The following is a 15,110-nucleotide window of genomic DNA, read 5'->3' as shown; positions in this document are numbered from 1 at the left end:
AAAATAAGTAGAGGGGCATTGGTCCAGTACGGGCCTTGGCTTTTTTTTCCAGCTTTGCTTAGCAACCTCAGTCACTCCTTTGCCCTTGGGGTATCCCTTGTCCTTTCAGTGTTTGTCAATTCTTTCTGTGGCTGCAATTTCATGGTCTTGTGGATCTGGCAGCACTGACACTGCTCCCCAAAGAAGTGGCCCTGCCTTCTCTGGCTGCTTGCTCCCGCACCGCCTCGCCTCCCTGCTTTTGCTGGCACATACGGCTACGTCTACATTAGTAGCCAGGAGAGGATTTACCACGCAGTATCGCCGTACTGAGGGCCTGCCATCCGTGCTGTATGTGTTTCAAGGGTGCTGCTAGTTGTGTTCTCACCCCACAGACTGAATGGCCATTAATGACCCCCCATTAGTGGCTGCAGCACTTTGGGTGTGCTCCCTCCTCCTGCTTCTGTTTTGCCCCAAACCAGCTCGGTGCATTTGCTCTCAGATCAGCCCGTGATGTGAATCGAAGCACGGCAAGCCGGAATGGTCTCGAGGGCTGGCTCAAAAAGGCACTCCTAATCCAAACTGAAATATTAATGTAGATGCATTCTGTTGACACGGCTGTGTGGTGAACCAGGTCTGGGAACAGATCAAAAGCAAAAAGAATGGAGCTGGCTTTAGCGTCAACCATTCTCTGAGGTGATGTATACGGCCTCAAACATTTGGGAGGGACTGAGGGCTGGTTATGAATGCTCTTTTTAGAAAGCACTTTACGTTGGCTTGAAATGTCTGTGAAGTAGCGATCTGTGTCACCTGCAGGCTCTTTGCAACGAGAACCAGCACCTACAGTGGACAAAGCAGGTGGATGGCACCCCACAACCCATCGCCTTCTGCAGACAGCATGGGAGTGGGACACTAACTTTGTGTGAGACCTCTCCATACCACAAACAGTCCTAATCTTCTGCGGAGCAGAGGGAGAGCAGGAAAGAGCAGTTCATTATGTCTGGGAGAGCTGCTGTACCGCGGACTGGTGTGTTTCCAAACAAACCCCGTATTGTGAAGGGCTCCCTGAATGCTTTCTTCTCTCCTCTTCCATTCTCTCCCCTCAGAACACATCCGGAACTCAGTTTTTGCTCTGTTTTCATTCTAACATTTTTCTTTTTTTCCCTTCAGCGTCTGCATTTCCCCCCACCCCCTCTCTTTCCACCGCCTACCCATTGTAAACCTAATTGGACGTCCCAGGCTGCAATTAGTCCACATGCTGCATGAAGTTCACTTCATTATGGCTTTTTCGGCCAGTCCACTCCAACGGGCTTTGCAGCAACACCTCGCCGGTGCTTTGATCCTCGTGCCCACGCTGCAGCCTGGCACAAGAAGGATAAAATCCCAGAATCATTAAGGTTGGAAGAGACCTCCAGGATCATCTGGTCCAACCACCCCCGTACCACCAATGTCACCACTAAACCATGTCCCTAAGCACCAGGCCCAACCTCTCCTTGAACACCCCCAGGGACGGTGACCCCACCACCTCCCTGGGCAACCCGTCCCAACGCCTGACCGCTCTTGCTGAGCAGAAATGTCTCCTCATTTCCAACCTGAACCTCCCCTGGCACAACTGGAGGCCATCTCCCCTGCGCTCCCCACCTTCCCCCCGCTCTCCCCGCCACCCTGGGCCGCTCTCTCCCCATTTATTTTCCTCTTCCAGCCGCGCTGAGCTGCCCAGCGCCCCGACGTGCCGCCGAGGGGCTTTTCAGAGCCCTCACCCACCCCCAAGCCGCCGCCCGGCTCCTTCCACCGGGGCACGGCGGCGGCCGCCACCGACCCCCGGCGGCCCCGCAGGGAGGCGGAGCTGAGGAAGAGGAGGAGGAGGCCGAAGAGGAGGAGGAGGAGGAGGAGGAGGAGGAGGAGGAGGGCGGAGCGGCGGTGGGCGGGCGCGGGGCGGCGGCGGCAGCCGGGCTCCCCGCGGCCCATTCGCCACCGGCACCGGCGGCCCCGGAGGCAGCGGCGGCCCCGGCAGCGCGGAGCTCGGCGGCCCCCCGAGGGCAGGGCCCGGCAGCGGCGGAGCCCCCTCCCCTGCGGCGATGAAGGCCAGCCCCGGGGCCGCCGCCTCGGCGGGACCCGGACCGGCACCGACAGCGGGATCGGGTCCGGTCCCGGGAGCGGGGCCGTCGGGGGGAGCCGATGCTCGCTGGAGGGAGAAGGGCGAAGCGGAGGCGGAGCGGCAGCGCACCCGGGAGCGGCTGGAGGCCACGCTGGCCGGGCTGGGCGAGCTGGACTACCTGAGGCAGAGGCAGGAGCTGCTGGTGAAGAGCCTCCTGCTGCGGCGACCCCCGGGGGCGCAGGGGGGCCGCGGGGAGCAGCAGCCGGGCGAGGGGCCGCCGCCGCGGAGCCTGGAGGAGAAGTTCCTGGAGGAGAACATCCTCCTCCTGCGGCGGCAGCTGGTGAGCCCCCGGGACCTCGGGGTGCTGGGGGTGGCGGCCGGGCGGGGGGGGGCACCAAAGCACCGCAGCCCGACACCCCGTCCCGTCGGGGCGGTGATGCCCCGTTCTCCCCGCGGCTCCCTGCCCTCGTCCCGGGGGAGCCGGGGGATGGCTGGAGGGGACCGGCTGGAGGGGAGAGCCCCGACGGGGTGGGCGGGGGGCCGCCGCCTCCCGCAGCCCCGGCGGCGTTTTGCTGGTGGCTGCCCGGCCCGACTGCCATTCAAGGCAAGAGATGCGCTCCCCTTGCCTTGAATGGAAGTGGGAAGCGAGCTTCTGGCTCGGCGAGCCCCAAAGGAGGCGCCGGGAGCTGCGGCGCGCTCGGGATCGGGCCCCGCGCGATACGGGGTGCTTTTGTTGGGGGCGCGCCTGGGGGCTCGTGCGGGAAGGGATGGCAAGCGGCAGATCGGTTTGCAATGAAAATAGCCTACAGCTGTGCCTGGCCTTCTTTGTGCGCGGCTCAGCATTTGCTTTCACCGGGGGAGAAGTTGGACGGCGTGATTTATTTGCTCCCCTCACCCCCCGCTTATTTTTTTTCATCCTAGCCTTTTGGTGCACCTAATATAGACTCATTTCCTTCCTTAAAAGAAAAAAAAAATGATCTCGCTGCTCGGCAAGAGCCGTAGCCAAGTACCAGGGCACCACCACCCGAAGAGGGGCTTTGTGGCAGCGCTCCCATTTGTGCACTTGACGTTGCAGGCACGGTGCTGGCTGGGCTGGGGGGGGACACCGGGGGCAGTAGGTGGCGCCCTCAGGCACCGCTCGAACCCCAGCCCGGCTTCCAGCCTGCTCCCAGCTCCGGCCAGAAAGGTGGGAGAAGACTTGGGTCACCCCTTTGGTTCTCCAGGGATGGTGATCAAAGGCAGCGCGGCTTCAAACGGCCTCGTTCGTGCTGTTGGCGTTCGCTTTCCCTTTGCCCGAGGACTGGCCCACCCCAAGGAAGGGCTGTCCTTGATTTAATGGGTTCAGAGCGAGCCCAGTTACGAGCATCAAAACTCTTTGCGATGAGCGTATTGGAGCACCGCTGGGCGCAGATCAAATGATGCACTTAGAAAAAAAAAAGAGATAAACCTTCCCCCTGCTTCCCCCACTTTCCCCAAAGCCAGAACAATTAAAGAGTATGAAGCAGAACAGATGATGGATAAGCAACATTATAATACACACAGGGAAACTGATTGCATTGACCGTGGGTTAATGAGTGCCTTACAAAATCATTTCTTATTGCTTATTTTATGCCATCAAATTACCTTCATAAATAGCCTTAAAATTCATCTCACAGCAATTTTGTACAATTATAATGGGAGAAGAGGAAGAATTTCTCTTCCTTCCTGCTGCACTGCAAAACTAATAAAAGGGCAGTGATCCCAGCTCTGGGAATCTTGCTGCCTCTGTGGTGGAATATGGGCTTACACCGTGCAGCAGAACGAGGCGGTTCCCACACTACAGACACTTGTTGGCAGAGCCGCTCGTCCCATTGTGTGAACAGATGTGATCTCTGACTAGCATCACTGCGGTGGCGAACGTCCCCTATTACACTGGCAAAGCTGTATTTTCACTGAAGTAACCCATTTCGTATGTGCAGGTCTGGTTTTACCATATCATACAAAACAGCTTTGTTGTTACAGCTGTGTTCTCGCAAAAGAGCGCTTTGCCAACACAGTGTATTGTGGGGCATGCTCCTTATGTAGAGCTGGCTGGAAAAGGCTGGAATGAAGTGCCTGCATAATTCTTCAGTTAAGTATTTATCCAGAGCATGTATCTAGAATTTCAGGACTTTGTCCTGTTTGTAATTTTGTATTTTTTAAAGAACGTTGACATGATGCTCAGAGGGAGAAGACTGATAGTCTGTGGAACCCCTTCATGTCTGCCCCACTGAAGAAGCTGACGTTTGTCATCTTGTTTTCCAGAACTGCTTGAGGAGGAGGGATGCCGGCCTATTAAATCAGTTGCAAGAGCTAGATAAGCAAATAAGTGACCTCCGTCTGGACGTGGAAAAAACGACAGATGAACACCTTGAGACAGACAGTCGTCCAAGTTCAGGTAAGGCCAATGTGCAGCAGGACCGAGCCTCTGAGTACCTGGAATTAAGCAGCCTGTAGTTTTCAGTACTAAAACAGTAAATGTATATTGCACATTCACACTCTGATAATTGGTGCCAACTAGGAAAGTTCACCTACTACTAGAAAGGTTGCTGTTTGTAGACAACATATTCAGAGGGATGTTTCAAGCTTAATTAGGTTTTTAGTGTCTGGGTCATGTTTTTTTCTCAAGGCCACCCACAAAACGTTCCAATCCTCCTGTGTATTAGGAAGGAGGTTGCAGGAAAAATGGTAAAAGCAAGCAGCTACAGCAAGAGAAAGATGTCAAAGTTAATCTTGCAGCCAGATGGAACAGTGAATCTTAATATCTGATCCCTGATGTATTGAATTTCATTCCATTCTAATTGTGTTGAAGCCAATAAATGGCATTTAACTATGGGGAACCTTCCTTAGCAGCATCTAGACTTTTGATGGCACTAAAAAGTGGAAAACCCACCAAACAATCACTTGCACTGTTAAAACCATTGCTTATTTCTAATTTGAACTTGACTTGCTCCCATACTGATTTATTTTCAAATGCTTTTCTCCCATAGACTAAGGTCTTTTCTAGTGCCCAGCTTTTTCTCCTCTTGGAGGTGCTATACATTTTAATTCCCAGCTTTTTTTGATGAGCTAAACAGGTCAAGTTCATTAAGTCATTTGTTTCAAGGCATTTTTCCAAGCTCTTAAATAGCTTTATGGCCCCTTTCCAATTTTTTAGCTTTGTTTTAAGCGTGCTGGATTTGAGGACTAGGCACACCGTTCCAATGTCTTTCTTACCAGTGCCATATAGACTGGTGAAGTCATTTCCCAACTGCTATTCATTAGTCTCTTTGTACATCCAGCAATCTCATTAGCTTTTTTCTTTTTTCCCTTTTTTTTTTCCATATCATTAAGCTTGATTGAGCTGCTTTTCCATGCTGACTAAGTCCTTTTCAAGAGAATTGTTTTCCAGGATGCATCCTCGTTCTGTAGACATGATCTGCATTCCTTTTTCCTAAATGTACAATTTAAATCTTGATTATAGTGTGTTGTATTTTTCTTGGGTAGACCCTATTTACCAAGAAATAAGATTTTCTGTGTCTGCACATTATTTACTATTCTTCTGTCATGTCATCCTAAATATTATATCTATGTCCAGAACTTTGGTGAAAACAATGGATTGCATTGGGCCCAACACTTGGTAAAAAATTCTGTAGTCAAGTGATAGCTGGGGAGTCTGTGTTGGAATATGCTATTAAATGAGTGGGCTGGCAAACACAGCCTGGAGCCTTCTAGCTAAAATCCATAAGCCCCTGTAAAGGTTAAAACCCGAGCCCCTATAAAGGTTAAAAAAATAAAGTTAAAAAAATCATATGCTGAATAAAGTTGTGCTCTTTTACTTTTAAGTGCCTTACTATTAAAGTGAATTCTTCGTAGCAGTAAGGGTATTACTAAATTGTGCACTGCTTTTTTGGATGACTGAATGAAATCCCATAACTAATTGCAATAGGGTAAGCCAACATAAACATGAGCATGACTGCCTTTCTAGGGACACAAATGGTAACTTTGTGTAGACATAACTAATATAAATCCAAACTCTTATTTTTATAGGGTTTTATGAGCTGAGTGATGGAGCTTCTGGATCGCTCTCGAATTCGTCTAACTCTGTCTTCAGTGAGTGTTTATCCAGTTGCCATTCTAGCACTTGCTTTTGCAGCCCTTTGGAGGCAACACTGAATATCTCAGATGGACGCCCTAAATCTGCAGGTATAGTAAAAGCAGGTCGAATACATCATACTCCAGGAGGTGGCTTTGGCTTTGGAAATACTGCCTCAGGAGTATCTGGGTTGGATTAACCCTTCTTCTTTTCATTTGATGTGCTGTGCTCTGAAAAGATTCCAGTGCCTATCATGTACATGTGTCATGAGGCAGGCCCATTTCCCTTCCACCACTCCAGCCTTACATGTGAATCTGTCGCCCTTAATGTATGAAAAAAACTCGTGAAAATATGACAGCTGCTCTACCCAGTAGAGGGCAGTGGTACATACGCACATAAACACATTAGTCGGCTATTTTCTCATGATTTCTTTTAGAAAAGCGTTTTTACTAAACAGCAATAATTAGAAGTACCTCCACAGCCATGCAATATAGGCCCACTGTTGTCCTTATTAAAAGTGACAGAGTAAGGAGCTAGCTGCAGGTCGCAAGTTGGCCTGTTTGTAGCAGTCATTTTGTCAGCTCTGAAGGTCCTTAACACGCAGGTGATGATGCTCAGGTGTGTTCTTCATGTAGGTATTACAGGCAAATAGACATCATGAAAAGGGAAAACGTATTTTGTCTCCGGCAGAGAGCTATTGAGTTTCCATTGTCAGTAGGCTGAAGTTGCAATCCTTACTGTGTATGATGGTAAAATAGGAAGGCCTCCTCTGTCCTACTCTGTCCTGCTTCAGTAGGACTTTTGTGATTGAGCACTACTGGTTGAAGTTGCAGCCGTACTCATTCAAAAGCCTTAAGTCCATTCTGGGTTGTGGAGGATGCTCGTAACCATAGTATTTCTAATTTCCATTCTGCTCTTTAAGGTTAACTTATAGTGAATTTTTGTGAAACGAGGACAAAATAATTCATGTTCTTCTGACTCAGAAGTGGGAAAATTCAGCCTGGGATACATTCCTTCTGAGATGCTGAGAACTCCTCTAAGTTATCCTTTGAGCAGCTTGAGGTAATTTAATGTTCCCTGTTGAAAGGTATATGTGATTTTCAACAGCCATACATAAAAAGAAAAAACATGCATGAGGCTTTCCAGCAGATTGCTTTGCTGTTTTTTTTTTTTTTTTTTCTGTGTACAACATGAAATCTAAAACTCTCATTAATCATACCGTCTCACTTTTAGGACTGAAATTTCTCAAACTGGCACGTTTCAAAGAAGTCTTTTTTGGCAACATTTCCTGACTCTGACATAGAATTTAGGAAATGTGGGAAAACTGTGAGGTGATCTGGAGGAAGTGCCTGTTCCTACCTTCCCTGTTCTCCCTCTCCTGCCCACACAGGAACATCATCTCTATCAGCTAATTTCATCAAAGTATGTGAGACCTCTTTTGAAATAAGCCTTAGATAAGTGGCAAGCACTGAGCATTCAAATTTGAGAACCCTGGCTGAAGTTTCTAGCCCAAGGGTAGAAAACAAAACTGACAGTAATCTGCAAGGATCATTTAGGTTGTCCCCCTACCCAGGAAGACAAAATGAACTAAACCCTAAGAAAATAATAATCTTAGGTGCTTGGATTGAAGCCTTGCTTGTAAGGTTGCTTGTCTCCTACGTAAGTGCCTTAGCCATTAAATCTGACTCATGCATCTTGAAACGCACTGGATTTCTCTTCCACAACTCTCTTTGCAGAGCCAAGGCTAGGTGATCGGCTGTATTGACCTGCAATCCTTGTACTTGTGTGGAAAGATGAGCCTGTTTCCCATTCTTTCACCTCTTATTGTTCAAAATGCAAACCTATTATTATTATTTACATTATTGCAATTATAAATAGTTATCATGCTAATAGTAATTATAATTATAATAATAACAACAATAAAATTAAATCTGGGTTTTCTTTTTTGACCCAAGACATACTTGGAAAAATCTGGAAGTGAAATTTGTCAATAAGCTAGAAGCAATTCATTGTCTATGTTTTTTCTTTCTCTTTGGGCAAAGTAAAATAAGAATTATACACCTGAGGCCCACAGTGAGTTATACAAGTGACAGTGTAACACACAATCATGAGAGACCCTTACAGACTTCTGGGTGGCTTGGATATGAAACAGGAAGCTCTTAGCAGTCTAGGCACAAGTATGAAATCAATGTAAATATTCTCATCAGGGCTGAGATTTTTATTTTTTCAACCATTTGGCCATGTTGGCGCGAACCCTCCCTAGATGCAAGTGGGAAGAGACCCACAGAAGAATAGTGCTGCTTTTATAGCTGTTGAGCAGCAACCCTGGTAGAGAGATTTCTCCTGTTTGAACAGCACTGCCATAGTGAAAACGTTACACCGCTTGTGTAGATGAGACCGGAGCCCCTGACAGTGTGTGAAAAACAGCAGGACTGTCACTGGTAGGCTCTCTAAACTCTTCTAAAATGCCTTTCAGATCTCATAGGCTGGATGGATTATAATAAGGAAGGCCAGCATGAGGACCAGACCGCAGGCTCTGTCTGTCGCTCTTTGTCCACACCGCACTCAAATTCCCTCGATGTCGTTGCAGATGTACATCCAAAGTACCAGTGCGATCTGGTGTCTAAAAACGGGAGTGACGTCTACCGGTACCCCAGCCCTCTCCATGCGGTTGCTGTGCAGAGTCCCATGTTTCTTCTCCCTGTGACTGAGAACCCCCAGCGAGAAGAGGAGAGACTTGGCTGTGATATTACCGACGTTTGCGCTGGATCTGAAATAGACTCAGGAAAAGCAGCCGATGCCTTTCTCCCGCCGGGTTCCTGCCCTGCATCGTGCCCGTCCGCCAGCAAGAGGATAGACGGCTACATCTTAAGCCTGGTGCAGAGAAAGACTCACTCTGTAAGGACTAACAAACCAAGGACAAGTCTCAACGCTGATCCCACCAAAGGGATCTTGCGACACGGCAGCATGTGCGTCAGGCAGGCTGCTGGGGCGGTTTCGCACAGCAATGTCGTGAACCTGAAGAGCACGAAGCAAGCGTGCTTGCCGCCCAGTGGGACGGCCGCTTTGGACAACGTGGTGTCCTCCCCGCTCAAGCAGAGGCCGAGGGAGGCGGGTGGTGAGCAGGTGGAGAGTAGAAAGGTGCCTTTGCCACCGGCCTTTCCACCCGGTGCGGCGAGTGAAGCCCAGAGCAAACATCTGCTGCGGGGGGCCAAGCCAGCGCCTTCAGAGCTAAACCGGCACGTGGTGGCTACCACGGGGGATGTTCCCAAGGAAAGCAGCCAGCTCTTCACGGTGTCTCCCAAAGAGAGCCCAGGGAAGCCGGTGGTGCTGCAGCCAGAGACCAGGGTCAGCCAGCCTCCCAAAAAGGTTCTGCTGAAGAGCGGCTTGCAGGTGGCTCACTCCTCCTCGCCTCCTGTGGAGGAGAGGCCCACGCTGGATTTCAAAAGCGAGGGCTCTTCTTCTCAAAGCCTTGACGATGGGTTGCTGGTGAATGCCCAGTACATACCGGCCCAGCAGCAAAGCGTTAAGCTCCACAAAGGCACCCGAAACGTCAAGATTTTGAAAAGCTCAGCGCTGAAACACAGGCCGCACCTCACCAATGGGCTGGAAAATGGCGCGCAGACATTGCGGGAGAAAGGCAAGCCGGTCGGCAAGAAGTGCCGCTTTCCTGAGGAATTGGATACAAATAAGAAACTGAAAAAGCCCTCCTCAAGGGGGAAGAGGAGCAGCAGCTTGCAGCCGGAGTCTGGCCTCCAGGGCCGGCCTGCCGGCCTCCATAAATCGGTAATCAGATCCCACGGACATGGCCGGGAGGTTGTGGTGGCCAAACCGAAACACAAGCGGGCCGACTACCGCCGGTGGAAGTCATCGGCGGAGATTTCCTATGAGGAGGCCCTGCGGAGGGCGAGGAGGAACCGGCGGGATGGCGTAGGAGTCTACTCGCAAGTTCCCCTGCCGTATGTCAGCCCCTACGCCTACGTGGCCAGCGACTCGGAGTACTCGGCGGAGTGCGAGTCTTTGTTCCACTCCACCGTGGTGGACACGAGCGAGGACGAGCAGAGCAACTACACGACGAACTGCTTCGGAGACAGCGAGTCCAGCCTGAGCGAGGTGGAGTTCGTCGGGGAGAGCACCACCACCAGCGACTCTGATGAAAGCGGGGGCCTCATTTGGTCTCAGTTTGTCCAGACGCTCCCCATCCAGACGGTCACAGCTCCGGAGCTGCATGAAAATGCAGCAAAGGCCTTTGTCAAAATCAAAGCCTCCCATAACCTCAAGAAGAAAATCCTGCGCTTTCGGTCAGGCTCCCTGAAGCTCATGACGACCGTCTAGTGAAGGGACTTGGTGGAATGTATCTGTTTCTGCTTTCAGAAGCAAGGTGCTTTTGTGTACATATTTCCACAGATTTTTTTTTTATACAAATATTTAAAACTTAAGGTAAATTATGTCACTTGTCTTCAGAACTTGGGTGGATACTAGTGCCTTTTAAGTGGAAATAAAAACCATTACACTTGTTTAAAAAAAACAAAACATAACACTGCCATTTCAGTGGTGAACAGCCTCCAGTGCATAGTATCAGAAGGCTTTGAAAAAAAAGGCTAATGTTTCCAGGAATGGATCTTCTTTGCCTATTTTTTTTCCAGTTCTGGGTCTTATACAGGATATCAACAGCTTAAGGTCATAAGGTTTTAGGGGGTGAGGGGGAGGGAGTATGGGTGGTCTTCATGTTTTTGCTTGTTCCCTTTCTGCTGCTTCTCTTGCCACATCTTGAACTTGTTCCTCCTGATAGTCCAGCCTGATTTTTTTTTTGTCTTTTTTTTCTTGTTGATTCTCTTCTTGAAGCTGGCCTCTGTCCCTCCCCAACCTTCTCCCATGAGGAAAGGGCTCCTGTTAAATCTATCTCCAAGGTCAAGTTGCCTTCTCTGGAGTGCACTCTGCTCTGATTTCCTGGGAGTCCCAGTGTGGACTGTGGTGGTGTTCAGAATAAACTGTTGGAGCAGCTGACCAAGGCTTAGTAGCTTCAGTATATTGTGTAAAACTGCTTTTGAAAAAAAAAAAACCATATGCATGTCACGTGCATGAGTATCAGTAGTTTTAATATTCCCGTTGATGTCCAATTTACTGTACATCATCAATGGCTGTTTTTATATATATATCATTGTGTAAATTAATATAACACATCATATGCTGTAATAAACAGTCTGTTTTAATACTTTTTTAAAGTTTGTTACGCTGGGGCAGACCCAGTCAATGGTTTTGTATTGGCGTTGTCACCACCTCGGTGTCTCTTTAATGTGGCCTGTTAACATTCCCTGGAATTCGTCATGCAGGAAATGGAGCAAGTTTAAAATGTTGCTGTGTATGTGATTTGTGCTTTGAGGGAACTGGATTGTCATGGCTCCTCTTGTTCTTGCAGTAACTTGCATTTTTTTTAAGGGCAAGATGGGATTGAGGAGCTCGGAGATGTCTTCAGGTTGTTGCTTATGGGCAGCTCATATTGCGGAGCAGATGGAAATGTAATATTAATCCTCCTTGCTTCAGGGTGCTTGCAGACTAACGTACAACTGAGGGGCAGATGGTAGGTTTCTGTAACCAAGCAGATCTGTGTAATGCAACGGGTGTCCCTCTGAATTGACCAGTAAAAGGATAGTCAAAAGCTACGTGCTCGCTCAGGTGCCGGGCGGGGTAGAGGAGACTGTAGGCTTGGTGTCCCTGGTGCCCCCTTTAGGCGTGGAATCTGTCTGAGGCACAACCCTGACAAGGTTAGGAGAAAGAAGTGACAATTGTGTCACCCACTGGACTCTGTCTCAGTTTCTTTCTTCCCGTAGGACTGGAGGTGAGTCTGTGCCAGTAAAGGAGAAAGGAGCTAACCGCAGACAATGCTGCTTCCCTTTGCAGCAACAACTTTGCAGGTTGCCTGTGGGATGGCTGGAGGTTTATGGCAGGCATGTCTGGTGGAGCTGGGCCAGAGAATGGGCTGCTTTCTGCAGGTTCATCTTCTGCTCTAGGATCTGTGAAGCAGTGGGCGTACAACTAGCATGGATGCTGTGATGGTTAGGAATTTCAGGGATATATGTGCAGCTCGTCTGGTCCATAGCAAGCCTGGCTGGGCAGAGGCCTTCCTTTGTGGTTTCTCTGTGTCCTTCCTGCTGTCACCCAGCTGTAAAGCAGAAAGGTACTTTCTCAGGTTTCCTTGCATTGCAAATGTCGGAAGGAGAGATCCACCAAGAATTAAATGTCTCTAGGAACAGCTTCTGAGATAGTGGTAACACTTTGTCTAAGTGGTGGATTTCATGTTCTAATTTGCAGAGTGTGGTGAATCCCTACCTATCTCTGATGTCTCTCATATTTTTATTTATTTATTTATTTTTTAGTAGAGGAATATCACTTTCTGTTTGGGGTCATGCAGTATTGTCATAAATTTCTAGATGCAGTGACCCACAAAGTCCTTACATGTCCATCTCCCATGAAAAAGGAGAAGCTGTAACTCACCTTAGCTTGTCTTAATTCTCCTGTTGCTTTAAAATGGAAGGGTAACTTGTGTGTGTATATATGTAAGTATATACATTGTATACATTTTATATATGTTATATAAAATATTAATATAGAATAATTATTCCAGAAGTTGCTGGACAATGGCTGCTGCTACAGAGAGGGGAGGGAAGAAATGTTTGTTATGAAACACGGCATTACTGAAGCTGATCAGCAGCTCAACACATCCCTGTTAATAACTGACGGGTGTTATATCCAACAAAGGGAACGTCAAGAAGCTTGTCAAAGCTCGTGGTTTCTTTCCTAAAATCTCTCTTAATCATGCCACATAATCTCTCTCTGAGCAAGAAAAAAACCTGCAAATCCCTGCAAATCTCCTCAAAGGTATAGCAGAGTAAAAGAGAGGATCTGCAGACGTGCAGTGTCTCTGTGGCTGTAAAGGAGCTGCTGGTGGAAAGAAAACTGACCAGTGGCTTTGGAAAGATAAGTTCTTAATTACAGTGCTATAGCATATTGTCTCTTACCGGGTGAAGGAGGCTGGTTTCCAAAAGTGAGTTGCTGAATAGTTTCAGTTTAAGTAATTGAGTAAAATAATAAGAAGTTAACCACCTAAATATCACTAAAACTGCATCAGCTGCAACCACTGCATTCTGCAGCACGCTCATAAGGTAGCTTAATACCAGATGGGGAAATGCGCCGATGCTATCGCTGTTTTAATTGCATCTGAGTCATTTCAGTTTGGAAAAGGAATTTTCCTTTTCCTACATGATTTAGGTAAGCATCCAGAATCCTTTAAACAGGCCTACATCTCCCCCTTTCCCCTCTCTCCCCCCCCTGTTATTTTTAAAATAAAAATCTTACAGTGCTGGAAAAGTACTTGGTATTGTCCCAAAACACAGCACACATTCTTTTTCTCTGGTTCTGATTTAGGAAACACATCTATGTTAGTAAGTTTTTGCAATGTTAGGTTGAAAAACATCTGCAAATCTTGGACAGCAGTTAAATATCTGGCACTTCTTTAAGCTACCTGGCTTTCCAGCTCTACAGCCTTGAGTCCTAGCCAACGTACTTTTCATAATGTTCGTGTTTTAATTATCCACAGTGTTTATGGTAGTCTCTGGAAGTTTGAAGCTGCGAGGTTTGTCTTCAGTACACTGGGGCCTATTTCAAGGTGAGGACAGGTTATGGTGGGGAGGTTTGGGTTTATACCCCCGTGCTGCATGTATAACTGAGCCCAGCAAAGCACAGAAGGACATGCTTGACATAAGGAACGTAGCTGGGTTGCTTCTGAGTTAGGTTATGGAGTGTCACTGTGCATCTCTGAAGCACTATCTCCTCTAGTGCAGGGTTCAGCATCACATACGATTCGAGGTGCTATGATTCACAAGGGATATGAGAGTGTCACAGCAGGCTTTTGGGGGTCTGTCTTATGCTCCATAAGCCCAGTCACAGCTGTGGGTCAGTGGATCAAAAGCAAGCTGGCTCTGGTGTATGAGGGGTCAGAGAGAGGCCCTGGCTTTGTGCCTAGACGTCCCAACCGTGCGGGGCCCCTGTTGTGGACCTTGTGCTTGTCCTGAGAGATTTAATCCACTGGTGTCACAAGGGTTTGGAACAGCTGGGTCTGAAAGAAGGTGGCAACAAAGAGCCCATAAATGCAGTGGTCTGATTCTGGTTCATCTGTATTTCCAGGAAAGGCTGGAAGATGGAGGTGTTTCAGTCCAATGCCCAGCTTGGTAAGATGGACTGGGCTAGCCTGAATCCTCTCAGGGACGGTGTTTCATTTTTTCCAGTGCTCTTGGAATGATTAAGGCCACTCTCAGCAGTGGCAGTGGATGAGGTGCTTTAAGTGTCTGGTCAAGTCCTGCAACAGCGTTACTGGGACAAGTGATAAGCTCCAGTCTCCCAGGTCTGTTTTTTCCCTTCCATAGCCCAACTCCTTGCAGAGAGCCTTCAGCTCACAGCCTTTGCAACTTTCCTTGTTCTGGGCCTTCAGAAAGAATCTGTCCATCTCTTAAAAGCTTTCTAGTTTTTCTCCTGGCATGGGATTCATCCTGGATAAAGACTGACAACTGATTTCCCCCAACAGAGTCCTTTACCTTCATTAATCCCAAATCTATCTGTTTGTTGGCTCTGAGAAAGGTCAGGAGCTTCTCAGGTGGCAGCCAGCAAAGCCATCCCTGAGGGACCTGCATCCTTTTCTGCCACAAAGAGCAGAGAAGGTTTTTATTAGCTGTGATTGCCATTCGGCAGATGATTCACGACACAGGGCATGGCTCTCCCTCAATGTGCTTTTTCTCGCAGGAGGGAACAAGGACATGAAGGAGCAGAAATGGCTAAAGATGTTTTTAATAGCTAAATTCAGCATTTAGCTGTACCTTTGGAGCAGCCAACAATCATACATATAAGTGAACTGCTAGCACAAAAAAAGAACCATTCTCAACTCTTTCC

The 15,110-nt window shown here is 48.3% G+C and overlaps 1 protein-coding gene across 4 annotated transcripts; it reads left to right on the top strand.

Annotated features, from left to right (window-relative positions):
* The first annotated feature begins 1,924 nt into the window (after positions 1 to 1,924).
* Positions 1,925 to 12,786, top strand: DACT1 (dishevelled binding antagonist of beta catenin 1). Of its 4 annotated transcripts, none has more exons than XM_048066181.2 (4): positions 1,925 to 2,414; positions 4,358 to 4,490; positions 6,122 to 6,184; positions 8,758 to 12,786. In XM_048066181.2, the coding sequence occupies exons 1-4, from the start codon at positions 2,055 to 2,057 to the stop codon at positions 10,500 to 10,502; spliced, it is 2,301 nt and encodes a 766-aa protein (XP_047922138.1). In that variant the 5' UTR covers positions 1,925 to 2,054; the 3' UTR covers positions 10,503 to 12,786. The 4 variants fall into 4 exon arrangements, with proteins under 4 accessions (XP_047922138.1, XP_047922136.1, XP_047922137.1 ...); XM_048066179.2 differs by having other exon boundaries at positions 8,644 to 12,786; XM_048066180.2 differs by having other exon boundaries at positions 1,926 to 2,414; positions 6,122 to 6,277.
* Positions 12,787 to 15,110: the final 2,324 nt, after the last annotated feature.

The sequence above is a fragment of the Anser cygnoides genome, chromosome 5, assembly GCF_040182565.1.
Source record: "Anser cygnoides isolate HZ-2024a breed goose chromosome 5, Taihu_goose_T2T_genome, whole genome shotgun sequence".
Classification (NCBI taxonomy): domain Eukaryota; kingdom Metazoa; phylum Chordata; class Aves; order Anseriformes; family Anatidae; genus Anser; species Anser cygnoides.
This window is presented reverse-complemented; position numbering and strand designations above follow the sequence as displayed.